Source organism: Notolepis coatsorum, assembly GCF_963971535.1.
Source record: "Notolepis coatsorum genome assembly, chromosome: 17".
NCBI classification, from domain to species: Eukaryota; Metazoa; Chordata; class Actinopteri; order Aulopiformes; family Paralepididae; genus Notolepis; species Notolepis coatsorum.
The window spans coordinates 100,163,211-100,182,367 of record NC_140181.1 but is presented as its reverse complement, the minus strand read 5'-3'; the positions used below and the strand labels follow the sequence as shown (position 1 = coordinate 100,182,367).

The 19,157-nt window shown below is 40.0% G+C and overlaps 1 protein-coding gene across 1 annotated transcript in view; it reads left to right on the top strand.

The window, feature by feature from the left end:
- Positions 1 to 17,437, top strand: part of LOC311243573 (synaptotagmin-1-like) — a gene marked incomplete at both ends in the record, with an annotated part of 25,914 nt that extends 8,477 nt beyond the window's left edge. The window contains 5 exons of the mRNA XM_084332841.1: positions 1,784 to 1,951; positions 5,668 to 5,835; positions 9,663 to 9,780; positions 13,525 to 13,658; positions 17,222 to 17,437. Coding sequence (XP_084188967.1) covers positions 1,784 to 1,951; positions 5,668 to 5,835; positions 9,663 to 9,780; positions 13,525 to 13,658; positions 17,222 to 17,437 — 804 coding nt within the window. The remainder of the gene's footprint in view (positions 1 to 1,783; positions 1,952 to 5,667; positions 5,836 to 9,662; positions 9,781 to 13,524; positions 13,659 to 17,221) is intronic.
- Between the last annotated feature and the right edge of the window lie 1,720 nt (positions 17,438 to 19,157).

The window sequence follows — 19,157 nt, the reverse complement described above, 5'->3', positions numbered from 1 at the left end:
CTCCCCCTTTGTCGGTCATGTCTGACCATGAAAAACAATAAATGCTAAAAAATAAAAAATAAATTAATTATCTTCACCTAGAAAAGAAACGGAAAACCTAATTATATCATAAAAAGTGCTCAAATACTTTATTGTAATATGCAACGTGAGAAAACTGACTCGATCTGCGGAGCGCATTCATTTGGTTAATTATATCATGCGGAGAACGAGCAATTTAACAACCTAACACGTAGAGACAGCGTACATACGCTGAGCTATGGTAACCTTCGCGCACCTACCCCCTACCAGTGAATGCTTCTCACCTGAAAAGGGTGTTAGGTGGGGGAGGGGTTGGGTGGCAAAGGCCAGTGGGTATTTGTAGTTCTGCATGCATCTTAATAGAACAACCAACAGCCCCTTTGAAGCTCTGTAGCTCAAAACGGGCTATTGTGTTATCATCTTTGTTAATAAGACATAGATTGAAAAGTATCCGCCCGATTTGTACAAGTGATGGCTTATTTTGAAAAAAAATCTAAGCTTGCTTAAATTAACAAGACCCCTGGGGCCGCACACAGCACTACGGTGCAACACGGCCGACCCGGGTTCGACTCCCGGACCCGGTGATCTTTGCCGAATGTCTTCCCCGGTCTATCTCCCATTCCTCCTCTCTCTCTCTCTCTCTCTCTCTACCGGACTGCCCGCCCCGGTAGCAAAAATCAATAAAAACCTACAAAAACATAACTTGTCCAAAAGGACAAGTAACATTTAAATGAACAAGACCCTATTATCTGTGCCTGGTCACATAATATATCCGTAGCATAAAGACATCAGTGCACATCAGGCATATAATAAAGACTTCGCTCCCCTTTGCGTAATTCACTCACAGCTCGGGCTGTCGTTGTGGTAGAGACATGGTCATAATCAGGTTTTTTGTGAGTCTCCCAAACACGTAAAACCAAGCCCGAGTCGATCAGAGGTTTAAGAAAGCCAGTAAACACAGTTTTGTGTGCTTTTTAAAGGCCGATCAGTGATCCAAAATGTAAACAAATTGGCCCCACCACCGAAAATAAAAATGGGGATTGATACAAGAATAACAGATAAATATTAGTTTTTAATTGTATTTGCAGTTGTTTATTTATGTATGTAAATAATGTTTGTGAACATTGGAATAAAATAGATGTATGCTTTTTGTCAGGTTAATAAAGCTCCAAAAACCTTAGTTTCCACAGATCAACTTTTATAACTTACATAACCAAAAATGTCTAATAAATGCTGACGTGCTGGACAGTAGCTTGTTCCCTGTGTTGATATGAGGTGAAAGGATACTCTTCTAGAATAAAGGTGTTTCTGAGCCTGCATTTAGCAAGCATCTGAAAGAATAGAATAGAATAGAATAGAATAGAATAGAATAGAATAGAATAGAATAGAAATACTTTATTCATCCCGAGGGAAATTTGGCACTACAAATCACTCACAGTAAACACTAAACATTTGGGTAGACAAAACCAAAAGTCACGAATAAGAATAACAATAAGCCTAAGAATAAAATACGGTCCGGGATATACATTTCCTATGTTCTAATATAAAATATCTAGTAAAAATATACAGAAATATACAGTAAGTGTAAAATTGTAAAAGGAAGATAGTACTGCACCCTGTGCTCAGTGATGCAGTGAGGCACAGTGGTACGTTATAGAGTCTGATGGCTGAGGCACTGCGGTGCATTACGGTCTATAATGACCTGAACACTGATCCTAGACCAGCACTCTTGACACTTGACCGATTGACCTATTGACCCCTCCAGTTGACCGTGGGCATCCTCCAAGCGGCGGACCTCCTCTCCATGGACAGCGGCGGCACCTCCGACCCGTACGTCAAAGTCTTCGTCCTCCCGGACAAGAAGAAGAAGTTCGACACCAAAGTCCACAAGAAAACCCTCAACCCCGTCTTCAACGAGACCTTCATCTTCAAGGTAAGTCGGACCACTTACACATGTGGTCAGTGTGGTCAGTCACCCCCAGTACTCATAATTAACCATCCAGATGCCCTCCAAGCTAGTAGCTACACGGGTCACGCTCGGCCCCAGACGGTGAGATGCCTGGAGAGAGTGTTGCATCAGCGATGCTCTTTGACTCCTTTTATTCCACTGCCGTCTGAGATAAGACACTATAATGGAAATTACCCCTTTCACTTTGTAGACTCCCTCCGTTCATTACCATATGCTGCCTTTAATCCCGTATCTCTGGTGGATAGTGAAGTGAAAACATAGCCTCTCATTTTTTTATGTAGTCATATACGCTCGTACATTATTGCATTAAAGTCACTGTGAAGTGAAGACTGACTTTTCTTCAAGTTGTCATGTGCTTGAACATGAGATACTGAAATGATGAACGTCAATCTTCACTCAAAACGTCCACTCTTCCTATAAATGCTCAGTGAATGAATGATTTTTGATATATATAATATATTATATAATATATAATATAATATTATTTTATCATGTCCAAAGTTATAGCCAATAGGTTGATCAAATATATTAAACTACAATCATGTTATCACTGCTTCTGTTCTGCTATTGCTACCTCCTCAAACACTGTAACCGCAGTTGCTGCCACTGAGCATTTGGCTAAAAACTGTGATTACCATGATGCACACTGTGATTAATTCATGAGCTGCCCTGCGCTCCGACCATCACCACAGCCTCGAGCCTGCCCCAAGATAACAGGATTCACCAGAGTTCTAACTACGCTAGCCTGCCTTGGGCTTTATCCGTTACTTAAACCGCATTTTATTAATTAAGCATGCCTGGTTTATGCCTAATTCGGCACATGACTAGCATACATTAGCCTGGCTGTAAATAGGAGTCTTCTGTGGTTCTATTGAGCACATTTTCATTCAAATATCTTGAGGTGTGAAGTCAAGGGAAGTTGAAAATGGCCGTGCCCATGGCATTTCCTCCTAGCTTATCTTTTAAGCTAAATCTACCCCTTTGCCAGTAAGCTAGCATGTCATAGCTTTGGATTCCTCAAGATCTCTAGTTTCATAGGGTACCAGTATCTTCACGCTAGCTTAGAAAATGAGCCCACTAGAGCCATTTAAAGACGGTGATAAACGGTGGGAAATCTGTAAAATAAACAAGGCAGGCTGAGGGCTCAACATTCTAGGGGCAGACTGTGAGCTGAGGATTTCCTAATCTTAAGGCAGTAAATGAGTTAACATGATACAGTACACTGTGATAGCACTGTGATTAACATGATGTATACTGCAACTTTTTACGAGCGGTAACTGCAACTTTGATAAGCGTTATGCTCACACCAATCTCAGGAGCAGATGCATATCATCCTATGGAGTAACTGTGTGGAATGAGCTAGATAGAAGATAAAATGAAGGAAAGCAGAAATATTGCTCTATTAAAATTGTTTTTATAAAGGAATGATATTAATAAATTACTAAACAGAGGAAAGGGGAGGTGACTATTGTCAATCTTCTGGATTCTAAGCTGTTGTTTTCTTTTTCTTTTATACTACATTATGGATACTGATATTATTTATTTATTGTATGTTGTAGGGATGTTCGATATTGGCTTTTTTACCGATATACCGATATTGTCCAACTCTTAATTTCCGATACCGATATATGCAGGGCCCCCCCCCCCCCCCCCCCAAAAAACTGAATAATTTCAGGTAATTAACATTGCATATATCTTGTCGTGGAATTAACACAACATTATGCATACTTTTGACAATAAATAAAATAAGAATTTGTTCTTACTTGCTTGCTTGGGTAAATAAAGGTTAAATAAATGTTTTAAAAAATATATAAACATTTTTGAAAACCGATCATTTCCGATATTACATTTTAATGCCAATATCGGTAGGCCGATAATATCGGACATCCCTAGATGTTGTTTTCAATGTTAAGAATGAAGAATTATTGGTAATGTCGATATTCTCCATTATATAATTTAAGTTAAAAAAAAATTTGTTTTGTTATCATGTTCGAAATAAAATATGTCATTCATTCATTCATATTCTGTGATGAACATGATGTACACTGTGATTAACATGATAACACTGTGATTAACATGATAACACTGTGATTAACATGATAACTCTGTGATTAACATGCTAACACTGTGATTACTGTGATCAACATGATAACACTGTGATTAACATGATACCACTGTGATCAACATGATAACTCTGTCATTAACATGATAACACTGTGATTAACATGATAACACTGTGATCAACATGATAACTCTGTCATTAACATGATAACACTGTGATTAACATGATAACACTGTGATTAACATGATAACACTGTGATTAACATGATAACACTGTGATTAACATAATAACACTGTGATTAACATGATAACACTGTGATTAACATGATGTATTCCCACCCCCACCCAACCCCCTCCAATGTACAGTTTCTTCCCCCTCAAATGTATATACTATCTTTTAGAAACGCTGTCTCTTAAACAGTACTGTATACTATACACTGTATAGTTGTATACCTTGTATGTCATAAATGTCTGGATGTAACAGTACTGTCTACCTGTATGTCATGTATGTCATATGTTACGATGAATTGAAAATGGGGGACCCTGATGTAAACAAGACGAAAGTCTTTCTCTGGTCTGCATCCCCTTAACAATTCTGTGTATTGAGCCGTACTGTATTGTACCCATTCTGCAATATGTTAATAAAGTTTTCAATCAATATACTGTGATTAACACGATGTACACTGTGATGAAGATGATGTAAACTGTGATGAACATGATGTACACTGTGATACAACACTGAACGCCGCCTCCCCCATGTTTATTCCCTGCAAGTTCCCCCCCCCCCCCCCCGAAGGTGTCGACCAAAGAGATGGTGATGTGGAATCTAGTTAAAGGACAAGGCCACCTCTCTTTTGTTTGTCTGCTGACGCAGCACTCAAATAGCACTGAAATAGCTCTACCTTGTCAAGGACATGCAGGGGGCCGTACTGCTGAGGGAGCACGTCATTAAGGCAGGCTTTGGACCTGCTGCAAGCTCCAGGCTTCAACCACACATCAGCCCTCACACACATGCATCTGCTCAGTACAGACCTCTCACGGGTGACTCTCCTACAGTAGCTTCATCTGCGGCTCGCGCATGCTGTGGTCCTGTGAACAAGGCCTTCTCTGATGTACATTTCTCTCTCTGAAAAGGCAGGGGATTTAGATTTTCAATGTGGCAATTAAAATCACTATAGTCAAAAATAGCTTAGCATTGCGGATCAAGTCACTCGACGTGGCCAGCGCGTTCTCTGCTCAACATCCAGTCATTTAGTGTTAGCCATTTGGCTTTTGGTTGAAACGCCCATTTCCCCCATTTAAGCCCACATGCAGTATCAAGGACAAGATTATTTTGCGGTACCTCCGGCTCTACAGGGTTAACTTCTATGCTGAAACTAACTCTAAAACTCAATACTTTTAAATCATTAATAATCACCAACCATAATCACCATAATCTGCAGTTGTGCTCATTGATTGCACAAACTCTATTATGTTTGCATTTCTTGTATATTTCTTGTATTTATCATGTAATTCATGTATGATCGACGTCATTGAAAATGTATTGAAATAAAGATTGAATGAATTAATGAACGCTTAGAGTCTGCGTTATTAATAATGTGGCCAAATTTTTTTTCCAGATTCCCTTCCAAGAGATGGGCGGGAAAACGCTGGTGATGTCAGTCTACGACTTCGACCGCTTCTCCAAACATGACGTCATCGGGGATCTTAAGTTTCCCATGAAATCCCTGGATCTGGCCAATCCCATCGAGGAGTGGAGGGACCTGGAGAGTGCGGACCAGGAAGAGGCGAGTCATTGGATTATTTCCTATTTCTTTTATTATTATTATTATTATTATTATTTATTTATAATAATATTTATGGTAAACAGGAAAGGAAAATACTGTTAATTTCCACCATAGGTAGAAAAAGGGGAATCAGGTCATAATGACAGTCTATAGAAGAACGTAGTCTATTCCCACACACACTACATCCATGTCAGGTTTTAGATACACAGCAGATGAACCACTATTCCCCTGAGAAATGCGCCAAACAGATAGGGAGGTACTACTATTGAATAGGAGGAAAAGATAAATGTCATCCTATCTGAAAGAAATGTTAGACAATGGATATGGACAGAAAATAAATTATCTTAAAATAGCTAATATTTCATAATTAGTTTAGCAAATCTTTAAAAGAATGTTCACATAAAATACCCCATGAATGACAAAACACATACAAAAAAAAAGCTTCTGTAAATTAACAGTGTTTTTGTTCAGAACCACCAAGTAAAATTTGGTGTCAAAAAGGTAAAAATTCGGCGGTCAGGTGGCGTAGCGGAGATTGCGCTTGTCTACCAATGCAAGAGGCTGCGGTCTCGACTCCCGGAGTCGGCATTGCCTTTAGGCTTGGGCTCATCGCTATACTAACTCGTTTGACTGGGTTAGGGGGAGGGGAGCCGTGGGTGGGAAACTGGCGTTGTGGACAATGTTTCAATGTTAGCTTGCTAGCTAATGTTGCTAATGTTGCATAATGTTGCTAATGTATGTTGCTAACATAGACCACTGCAACACTTCCGGTATTCTGAAATCATGGGAGAGAGAGCGGGGGGAGAAAATGTATGAATGTGGATGAGAGCCTTGACATTAAGTGGTTGTAGCTACGGCTGTGGGCGTGCTGGAGACATGATCCAATAGATTTTTAAACGCCTGAGTCTCCTGAACACGGAGAGACCAATCCCAAGTGGATCGGCACTTCCTCGGCCGAGCTATAGTCACTTTCCCAGTGCCAATCGAAGTGCCAATCGACTTGGGAGCGGTGTCTACTCTCCGTGTTCATGAGACTCAGGCGTATAAAGGTCTATTGGACTATTGCTACAACCACTTAATGTCAAGGCTCTCATCCACATTCATTCATTTTCTCCCCCCGCTCTCTCTCTCTCCCATGAGCTCAATGTAACACGGAAGTGCAGTGGTCTATTAGTTTGCTAGCTAATTCTGCGCTATTGGTTACTGTAAACGCCAATCAATATCCATGACAAGTCCCTCCCTAGATTCCTGTTTTTACAGGAAACACATACATCAAATCAAATAGCATTCTGCTAGCCGTTTCATGGGGACTTTAAATAATGTAATAGATGCCATATTCACCTTGAGAACCTTAAGACAATGTAAGACACACTTAACATTTTACTACCTATCATATTTTAGCTTTTTATTTGTTTATTTTTACCCCCCTTGGCATAGTTAGGATTTTGTTTCCACATGAAAGATCAGGTATCCTTTGTCTAGAATAGATTTTTAACTTGGAACCTGGAACCTGGAAAATATGAAATAGTAATGCACACATATTTGGAGTTTTTGCCATTTCTTATGCCACATTCTTTACAGAACATGGCGTAATTTATAGTATACCATTTGATGGACGTGTTTTTTCTTTTGAAGTGCCCAACAATGCAGACACGTAATACATTTTTTGCACGAGTCAAGTAGGAATCAAACCCTTAACATTGACAGTGTTGGTGCCTTGCTCTACCCATTGAGCTGGACAGGAGCAATGAGCGTTACAGGACTGACTTGCTTCCATGTCATATTAGATTAGATTCAGATTGATTGTCCTTATACAGCACAAGTACAGTACAACAAAAAGAGGGTTGGCATCAGGGGCGGATTTAGGAATGTAGGAGACCCGGGGCTTAGCCCAGATAGGTGCCCGCATAAGCGGGCACTGCATTTTTTTACTTCGACACCACAACCTTTAACTTATACCACCACCTTAAAGCGGACAAAAGGCACTAGAGAACACTTAAATTCACACCCTTTAATTAATGAAGCAAACAATAATAATAATTAATAATAATAATAATAATAATAATAATAATAATAATAATAATAATAATAATAATAATAATAATAATAATAATAATAATAATAATAATAATAATAATAATAATAATAATAATAATACACTGTATTCATAAAAGAATTGCAGCTCAAAGTGCTTCACAGCAGTAAAAAAAGACAGGCATAAAATGAGCACAACATTGGCAGATCAAGAGCAATGCATAAAGTGCAGACATAAAGCATAAAATAGATAGCAGTGAAATAGACAAAGTCAAGGTAAGACATAGAACATTAAATCACATCGTTTTTCATATTAGGATCTAAGATCTAGGGTTAACTCGCCAAATGTTGAGCGCCAGGACCAAAAGTGACCAAAATTGTAATTTTTGTTTTAGTCATGCTCCACCTGCCTTGTTCTATAAGGTTTTCGTGTTTTGATAAATAAATCTCAACATTTGAAAGAAATAGAATAAAATAATGCAATAGTGCATTGCAATAAAATAGTTATCATCGTATTTTTTCGGGAGGCCGGTAAGGAGTGCATTACAGTAGTCGAGTCGGCTTGAGATAAAAGCATGGATATGGTTTTCAGCGTCCTTTTGATTTATAAATGGCCGTACTTTAGCTATGTTTCTAAGGTGGAAGAATTATGTTTTTGTCAACTTGTTGATTGTGATTTAAAGCTTAGGTCTGAGTCTACCATAACACCAAGACTTAACTCACTCAAATACAGTTAGCAGCTGGATAGACTACAGATGGAAATTAGCTTCTGCTAAATCTGGTGCAAACATATTTTCATGTAACAATGATTAATTGTCAAAAAAAGAATATATATATATATATATATATATATATAATTTTTGTTTTAGATTCGGGGCTTTCAGAAAACATTCGGGGCTTGAGCCCAAGTAGCCACCCCCTAGCCCCGCCCCTGGTTGGCATCCAAACCAGAGTGCAAATGTAACAGTAAAGTACAATAGTAATAATATACAATGTACATGTGATTAAACTGGGTATAAAATATACAAATTAGTACTACTGAGTATAGTGCTAATCACAAAGAGTAAGTAAGGAATATGTAAAGATATAGATATAGTAGGCGGCTACGTGGCGTAGTGGGCAAAGCGCTCGCCACGAAATCTGGAGACGCTGGGCTCGCCTGTTCGAGCCCAGCGCTCCACATTTGCTTTCAGTTTAGCTGGTCGTCCGTACTAATACACATTGGCCGTATTAGGGGGTGGGAAACTGATGGGTGGGGATCGGGCGTTGTCGACAGCGACTCCTACAGGTCGGTTGGTGCGCCTGCGCAGTAGAATCAGGAAGTGTCGGGGGCAGCGTGAGCCTCCCACGCGTTACTCCTCGCCACTGAGAGATCGAGCTGCGCAGGTGAAAAGATGCGACTGCTGTTACCTCAAGTACCGGAGGGGACTTGTGCTATGTATGACTTAGTCCACATTGCAGCCGGCTTGTGGGAGGCAAGAAACAGCGTTCGTGACAGGGGAGGGTTGAATTGGATGATACGAAATTGGGATGGGAGAAAATATAGAAAAATGGGAGAAAAAGTGGATAAAAAAAAAGATATAGATATAGTATCTCCAGATATGTAAAAAGGATATTTGTAGATGACAACAATAATATCCATTTTGATTTGTAACATTTGGATGTTTGCTACATGTGTCCGTCTCTGTTTACCTCACGCTGAAACATTGCATAACTTCCGCTTTAGACCTCTTCTTTCATACTTGTTCTGCTCTGATAAAATGTACTTACTTACTCTCCCATCCTTCACGCAGCCTGAGAAGCTGGGCGACATTTGCATATCCCTGCGTTACGTGCCCACCGCCGGCAAGCTCACCATCTGTATTCTGGAAGCCAAGAATCTCAAGAAAATGGACGTGGGCGGACTGTCAGGTAAAGGAAGCAAGACATTGTTTGTTGGCATCCTCAAGTATCCTGTCACATAGATTGAATATGGCTCCTCTTTCTCCCATATTTAACCGTGTGTGACACGCTCGCAGTGCCATAAGGCTTCCAAAGCACTGATTAATGTGGTACAGACAGACTCATCCCACACCCCACACACAATATACAGTATATTCCAATTGGAAAACTGTCATGTAAGCTATTTTCTCTATGTATATGGAGTTATGTACCATCTTACTAATCAATATATAAAAAGATATATAAGAAGCGGTTGACTATTTGGGTTAGGATAGTGTGAAATGTGTAGATAGCGTTATTATGAACCTTTGTTGTGCTGGGTGGTGGTGTGTTGGGAGGTATGGTGGACTGTATAAGGGAGCGTGCCAGTCAGCACAGCCATTAAGGTCTGTTCTCTTCTTCTCACGTGCTGACGCTGCAGTACCCGCCATGCAGCAGTCTCACTCCCTCCAGCTGCACTGCACTGGCGCCATCCGGTGGTGTTTTGCAGCACTGCAACCAAACATTTAACACTGGTGTATCTAACGATTAGACTGGTTTCATCCTCTGGATGTTAAGCTGTAGTTGGGTTTGCCTTGATGATTTTTGCCCCTCAGTACCAAGGTTATTATAGTTAACTAAAACCAAAATGTATCTAGTTAAAGCTACAATGTGTAAGATTTTGCACAGATTTCTTTCTTTGAATTTTGCTACAAAATATATCTTAATAGACAGACACACTGACTCAGTCTGCTGTGAGTGAGTTTCATTGTAGCAGCAGTGCAGAGATATGTCATTTTAAACAAACACTGGTATTTGTACATTTGTATGGCCCTTATTGGTAAACTACCTCCTTGTACAACATCATTATTGGAATGATACACCTCTAGCACCTAGCTCATGGAATGAACTCCAACAGTCCTTTTATTTTTATCTACTTTTTCTCCCATTTTCTATTTTTCTCCCATCCCAATTTTTCGTATCGTCCAATTCTACCCTCCCCTGTCTCGAACGCTGTTAGGCCATGCCTCCCACAAGCCGGCTGCAATGTGGACTAAGCCTTACATCACGTGTCCCCTCCGGTACTCGAGGAAGCAGCAGTCGCATCTTTTCACCTGCACAGTGCGATCTCTCAGCGTCGGGGGTCTGCGTTTGGAGGGCACGCCGCCCCCGTCGCTTCCTGATTCTGCTGCGCAGGCGCACCAACCGACCTGTAGGAGTCGCTGTCCACAACGTCCGATCCCCACCCATCAGCTTCCCACCCCCTAATACTGCCAATTGTATTAGTATGAACGACCAGCCAAGCTGATAGCAATGCGGAGAGCTGGGCTCGAACCCACTGCCGCCCTCCCAACAGTCCATAAAGTTTGAGATTATCCCCTCTGTTGCAGAGTTTAACACCTTCATCTCCAACCTTTGTCAATCAAGTCGTACGTGTTTTAACTGGGCCCTATTCCCCGTACCTGGTTCAACTAAGTCGATCAAAAGTCCCATTATCCAGATTCAATTAACCCGATGTTTGAATCCGCGCTTTCCCTGTTCCTCGAACGCTGATTCAGTCTTGTTAATTCGAACCAGACTTGATACTCAGGATAATTGCGCGCGGCCGCCTCACCTGAAAAGACTGCAGATGTCGATCGCAGAAATCCTGATTTTCTAACGGCATTGATTGATTGATTCATTTAAAACTTTATTAAAAGATTGCAGAATGGGTACAATACAGTACGGCTCAATAGCCTCGCCGACAAGTTAAATGCATAATCTATAGGCAAATTTTAAGTCCCTCATTACCCCAATCAATCAGATTATATTTCTTTAAATGTGCCTGCTGGCAGTAGGTAATGGAATGAATAATCAAATGAGATCTTGCTAGCGAAAATAATTAGTTAAACTCGTTCAGAATAAGTAGATACAAACAAGCCCAAAGAGTATCTAATTGATACAAATTAATAGATACTTATGAGGATATCTGTACTGTATGCGCTCGGCTTAGGTATCATGTACTTTATATATAAATACATGGTTCCCAATGTTTTCAAGGCTCGACCCCCGAAATAAGAGAGGCTTGGAGGGAGCTACAGTTTCACTATTAATCAGGTTTTAATCTGTTTCGGACATCATCCATACATGCATTGAATGTATTAACCTTTCGTTTATACCAGTGACACCAGTCATGTTAATCACCTTCTTGTTCATCATTAGATAACACTAACAGTGCTTGAACAGATGAATGCATTTTCTCAAATGCATTCATCAAAACGTCAAAGGCTTGCAATTTCTCATACATTTTCTCAAGTCACGTCCACGTCATCAAATCAAACAGCGCATCTCCTCAAACATTTTAATCCCAGTTACAATATCACAATAACGTGTGAGTGACAGTGACAATTCAACAATCCACATATTCAGATTCGTCGTAATTCATATCCACAATCCACGCATGAAGACTTCAATTTATGCTTGAATGAAACAAAATCCAGGCGCTCCGTTAAACATCCACAGCGGAGAATATGAAAGGAATCAGAGCCAAACGAGCGATAGGTTTCATTCATTAAAAACATCGACGCGGGATTCACATTTGCAATGCTGCACGTTATCAAAATAACCACATAATGTGTATATCGCACCTTGCGAGCGCCGTATATATAACATGCATTATTTAGGACAAAGTAAATTTAGTATCAGCATTTTAGGTCTATTATTTTACATTTCAAAAGCCCCCTCTAGAAAAACGAAGCACAAAAACATAATTCAGAATGGTATAATGGGATCTAGACTGTGAGAATTATTTCAGGAAGCGAGCTGGCATTTCTTTGTGAGGGTGTGGCCATGGTTTATCCAGCTAACTGAACTAAACTCTGCCCTCGACCAGGTTCAAACTTTTTGATCTGTTGTCATAGTGATTTAGACAATCGAGCGTCGGGGAACGGAAAGGTCTGGCTTAAGTCAAGCTATGCTGAAAATTATCCGGCTAACTCAGTTAGCCAGGTACGAGGAACAGGGCCCTGATCTGTTATCCTTGTTATCTTATTGTTATGATTTTATATGCTGTGTGATTTTATATGCCTTTAAAAAAAATTCCTCATTTCTGTATGTACACTTGACGTGACTGTAAATGAGGGAGACCTCAGTTGCCTTTCGAGTTTAAATAAAAGTTTGAAATTATATTAAATTAAATATTTAATTAGCCAAGGGAAGTGCAAAAGGAATTTGGTTTGGAATAAGCACTTTTAGTTTGAATACACTGTCCTCATTCAATACAGTCCGGCAATGAGGACCATGTAGAGTAGACTAACCACTAAATACTTTTCTTTTAATATTATTATTCCACCGGAATCCCCTTTGAGCTCCTTTGAACTGGTAAATGGTGCATTTATATAGCAGCTTTTCTCCAAAGCGCTTTATAATTTGTTCCTCATACTTTTAAATGTTATGTTTTTGTAGGTTTTTATTGATTTTTGCTACCGGGCAGTCCGGTAGAGAGAGAGGAGGAATGGGAGATAGATCGGGGAAGACATTCTGCAAAGATCACTGGGTCCGGGAGTCGAACCCGGGTCGGCCGCGTTGCACCGTAGTGCTGTAACCTCCAGGAACCTCCAGATGACCAGACGACTGCTTTACCTCCTGAGACCACCGTCGCCCATCCATTATACTTTTTTGCGCTTGCCGTAAGTCGCTCTGGACAAGCGAGCCTCTGCTAAATGCATGAAATTCTGCCTTCGTTTCTGTTTGCAGATCCCTACGTGAAAATCAACCTGCTGCAGATGGGCAAGAAACTGAAGAAGAAGAAGACGACTGTGAAGAAGAACACTTTGAACCCTTACTACAACGAGTCCTTCAGCTTCGAGATCCCCCTGGAGCAGATGGGGGTACTGTGGACGATTTTTCGAAATGTTTACAAATAAACAAGCGAAAAGGATAGGTTTGAAGCCAAATGGCTTATAGAACAACCTACCCCTAATTCAAAAACAAATAAAAAACAAAGGCCAAGTCTGCAAAAAAGTTAAAGTTTGCTAAATAAAACAATCAACAAAAACCGATCCCGAAAAGAACATTAAGCCAACATAGGAAAATCAATACTTAATCTTAGGGATGTCCGATATTATCGGCCTACCGATATTATCGGCCGATATCGGCATTAAAATGTGATATCGGAAAATATCGGTATCGGTTTTCAAATTCTTTTTTTTTTTATTTCTTTTACATTTCTATAACCTTTATTTATCCAGGCCAGCAAGTAAGAACAAATTCTGATTTTATTTATTGTCAAAAGTATGCATAATGTTGTGCTAATTCCAAGAGATATGTAATGTTAATTACCTGAAATTATTCAATTTTTTGGGGGGGGGAAACCCTGCATATATCGGTATCGGTTGATATCGGTTGATATCGGTATCGGAAATTAAGAGTTGGACAACATCGGTATATCAGTATCGGTAAAAAAGCCAATATCGAGCATCCCTACTTAATCTGCAATACCCGAGTTACATGGTAGAGAAAACAGATTCTAGGTTAAATTTGACTATAAGATTCTAGAACCCTGTTTTTAAACATATTTTTAAACTTAAAAATACTCCTGCTCTTTTTTTTATTTCATCCGGTAGATTGTTCCAGAGTTTCACTCCTTTAACTGACACAGACATACTTTTAAGTGTGGTTCGAGCTCTAGGCTGTTTGAAATTGAATTCTTAAATTAACAAAATGTGTAAGTTACTTGGCTAACTGCCTGTGTGTCGACACGTATTGACATGGTGGCCGTTTTTGCTCTCATGTCGGGTGGAAGGGAGCCCAACCTGAGTGCGAGATAACAGCGAAAGTGCTGTTGTCGTGGAAACCGGAGAGGTTTCATTTCACTGCCACACTACAGAAGGTTAACCCTTTACTATCACACTACCGACGGTTTACCGTTCTCTGGCCGGGAGAATTTAGTCAAGGACCTTGACTATTTGTGAGGTCGCCTTATAACCTATGTGACACAAATGGAGGGGGTGGGGGAAGGATGACCAGGTAGAATTGATTAATTGAAAATGGGGGACCCTGATGTAAACAAGACGAAAGTCCTTTCTCTGGTCTGCATCCCCTTAACCCATTCTTTGCCGGAGCTTATATCCATCCTTGTAGCCTCTCTGCCAGCTCTATTTGTCTATGCAGATGTTCACCTTCTTTGCAGGGCTATAACTTTTTAAATTGTATTGCTAAATTGACATTACTATGGCCCATTCAACATCAATTATCTATCGTTCAGGATGTAGGAACGTTTAACTTTTTCATTCACACATTCATACAATAATACGGTCTAGAGACTCTAGAGTATAAATATGTTTTTATCGTTTTCTGCAGTATTTCATAGAACGTGATATATAGCCATAAATGCATATATTAGATCATCAAATGCAGTTTGATACCGATCCATGCTATATTAAAAATGTCAACTGTACACGGACGTGTTGACTGATCATCTGCGGTTGACCGGAGGGGGGGGGGGGTCGTTTATAATTCAATGACCGACGTTAAATAATTTATGTAGTATGGGTGATATATAGATCAGAGCAGTTTGTATCGAAAATGGTAAAGAAAAACGCTGAAACTCACCCCAGTCTCCTCTTACCGTTGGGTGATGAGCGTGGAGCAAAAAGATCGCTATTATGGGATGTTGATCTAGGTGATCCAGTTCCGGTTTGTATAATACTAATACACGTCCAATCATGTTGTTTATTGAGTTATGGCAACGGATCGATATGCACGGTGTCTGGATAGAGTCCCGCGAGCGTTAACGAGTGGCCGGACAGAATAGGGGACGGACTAAGCACTTCCGGTGACTTCCGGTTTTGGCAACTCGCCGATCGGCCACCAGGTGGCGGTATTGAAGCGTTAAACTTTACCTTTTGTGGCTTATTATCCCGAATAATAACAGTTATTGAAATAATTCATACAGAACTCTGAACCTTGAACCCCATAGAATCTTCCAGAACCAGACCTGTGGAAGTCTGCTACAAAATGGCCGCAAAAAGACTACAATTCCCATGGTTCAAAATATCCAAAATGGTCCCCCTCGTGAAATAGACTTGACCAAATCGAAAAGTTAAATCTATCTAATAACACTTTTAACCTATTGCTAAACTAACGTATTGATGATAATATGCATTCTACATGCTGTTGTGACATGTTTATGATGTTAATACTTGAATACGTTTGAAATAAAAATCGTCTGAAACAATGATTTATGTCATTTCGGGACCGGTACAGTCTCACGGACCTCGGTGTATCATTGGGACTCATTCTGAGACCTCGAGAGTGCAATGTCGGCCGAATCCTGCTAGGTGGCAGTATCGCCTACCCTTTGAAACCTTATTTCACACTGTGTCACATTTTATATGGTCCGGGCGGATAAATAGTACCCGGGCAAGTAAGTGAAAGGCTTAATTCGAGCCACTTGGAACACGTCCAGCACACTTGATGCTTTGTCCCATTTCATGTCAGGGACTCGATGGACATCAATACTGGAAATCATGATCAGACAATTGGAATATTCATTTTGGAATACCTCCTAGCAAAGGTAAGGACTATATGACATCAATCCTACTTTGATCGTACAATGATTTCACATCGATCGCAACGATCATATGTCACGTATTCCAAAACGTATGCCGTTGCTGACGATCAGAGCATCACAACCCCCCCTTGATGCCTTCATGATGAAACATAATACCTATTATATACCTTTGATTTGGAAATAGTAATGTGTCCAGGCGAGCAACGCAAACGACTTTCGCAAAATGCACATATCGCTCCATAACTCAGCTTCCAGGAATTAGCCCGGATCACTCTGAAACTATACAATATTCACCACGGGATAACACGCGCACGTATAAGAATTTACTCTTTTTTACATGTTGGACGAGAGATAGTGACTGTCAAATGAGCCATAGTATTGTCTCCATAGCTATAATATAGAATATAGATATAGCTCTGCAAACATTGTGACGCACAGTGAAAATGCCTATCTTTTAAAGCGTGGCCCATTGACAGCTGGGATGGGGATACACGCTGGCGCTGAATGAGTTAATAAAGATATATACGTTAATCTTATATCTTAATGACGTTCTGATTCTACATATTCTCACACCCCTATCATAAACTGTTTAATAATGATTAAGACACTACACAATCGTAACACAATCTTTCCTCATTTTTGCATTTTGTTTGCATTTTGTACTTTGTATATTTGTTTTGTATATTGTATATTTTGTATAGCGTTTGGTCTTCATTCTTTGCACTATTTTTTTTACTGTATGAAGCACAATCTCAGGGGGCTCCTACAGAACCAAGCATTTCACTGTGATGTACATTATATGTGACAAATAAAACAACACTTGAAACCAAGAGTCTTGCTTAAAAAAAACAAAAAACGCCTTCTGTCTTCTCTCCTTAGAAAATCCAAGCCGTGATTACAGTACTGGATTACGACAAGATCGGCAAGAACGACGCCATCGGGAAGATCTGGGTGGGGAGCAAGTCGCAAGGGGCGGGGCTGAAGCACTGGTCCGACATGCTGGCCAACCCGCGTCGCCCCATCGCCCAGTGGCATCCGCTGCAGCCGGAGGAGGAGGTGGACGCCTCGCTCGCGTCCCTGAACGCCAAGAAGTAAAACCTCCACTCACCCCCCCCCCCCCCCCCCCACCTATCTTCTGTTATCACCCCAGGTCCCACAGTCTAATATTCCAAAAAACAACACAACAACAGACCTACCAACTCTTAACTCTATTAACCTATCTCAAGCTCCGCCCCGCTTTCCTCTCGATCAAGAAGAGAGGGCGGGTTTGATCGATTAACCACCCGCCCACCTCCTCTCCTCCTCCCTCTACCGTGGAAACGATACATAGATACCATTTGACATGATGGGAGAAAAAAAAAGTATATATATATTGAAGGAGAAAAAAAGGTGATCATGTCACATTCAGCCATGTCATTCTACCAAGAGGAGACAAGTTACAGGATGGACAGATACTCTGTTGATTTACTTTAGATATATTTTTGTATTGGGGTTGTGGTTACATTATTAAGAATACCAGTGTAGACTATTTATGACGAGTAGGTGTACTAACGTGGGGCATCTAGTAATAGAAGGAATAAAACCAGAATACATTCATCCATCTTGTACCTCACAGCCCTTCCCTTTAGTGACACAGTTTTGCTTAGAGTACTGCTTAATACTAAAATGCTTTATACTGCCATATGATAGAGAAGTAACACAAGCAGGTTCATTCCTATAGGTGTATATTGTGCACCATGTTCCACACCTGCCACTTTCTCATACTTAGATGATTCTGTTAGTTTGAAGTACATTCCTAGAGTTGGGTAGCCAATAGGGATAGGCGCATAATATATCCAGTTACCCACAAACACACTGCCTTTTTTGATTGGTTCATTATTCCCTCCATTATTCTCAGGTAAAACTGAGAGAAAACTGAAATGCCACGCCTTTTCTTTTCTAAACGGGTTATTATTATTTATTTATTTATTTATGTATTTAGTTAGTTTCTTTTGTATTTAATTATTAATCAAATACTCCACTTGATCAGAAGGATATGCTTGATTTGAAATATCGGTTCAGTTGTTTTCCATTTGAAAAGGTTTGTGACTATAGTATAGTATTAGGTTGCTGTTTTAATCAATGATATGGCATATATATATATATATATATATATATATATATATATATATATATATATATATATATATACGGAGTGTCAGTCGATTCCAAGGTTGTCAGTGATTGTCAGTGAAAGGAAGCGTTTGCGAGTCCGTCAGCGCGACCTATGCTCTCAGCAGAACGCCGGGTACCATCACAGTGGGTAACTATAGCAACTCGATGATCCCAACCGCCAGTGACACGCTGTTTCCAAGGTGTCGTGTGCTGCCTGCTATCTACCACCTCCTCCTTCCAACGCCTCTGATTCTATATCTCTCACTTGTTCACCGCTACTGTCATTAGTCATGGACACTCGACAGGGGTCGTGACTTCAAAGGAATCCCGTCAACCGTCTCTTTTACAGTCATAAAGGAAACAAGTCTTCCAAGTTACAAAAATAAGCAATTACCAGGGACGCCTTCCAATTAGAGATGTTGTACCTCTTAATTTTCTTTTTTCTTTTAGTTTCATTTGATTTAACTTCAAATGTGTTTATTCCTCAAGCACTTTAAATTAAAATGTTGTGTTGAACTACTCTAAAAAAAATAAGAAAATAACAAAAAAACAACAACCCAGAGCTTTACTTGTTTATTTTATGAATAGTTGCTGGTAGAGCAGGATAGTGCATTACAGGATTGTTTTATTTATTTATTTATTTACAGTATTTGTTCATCTG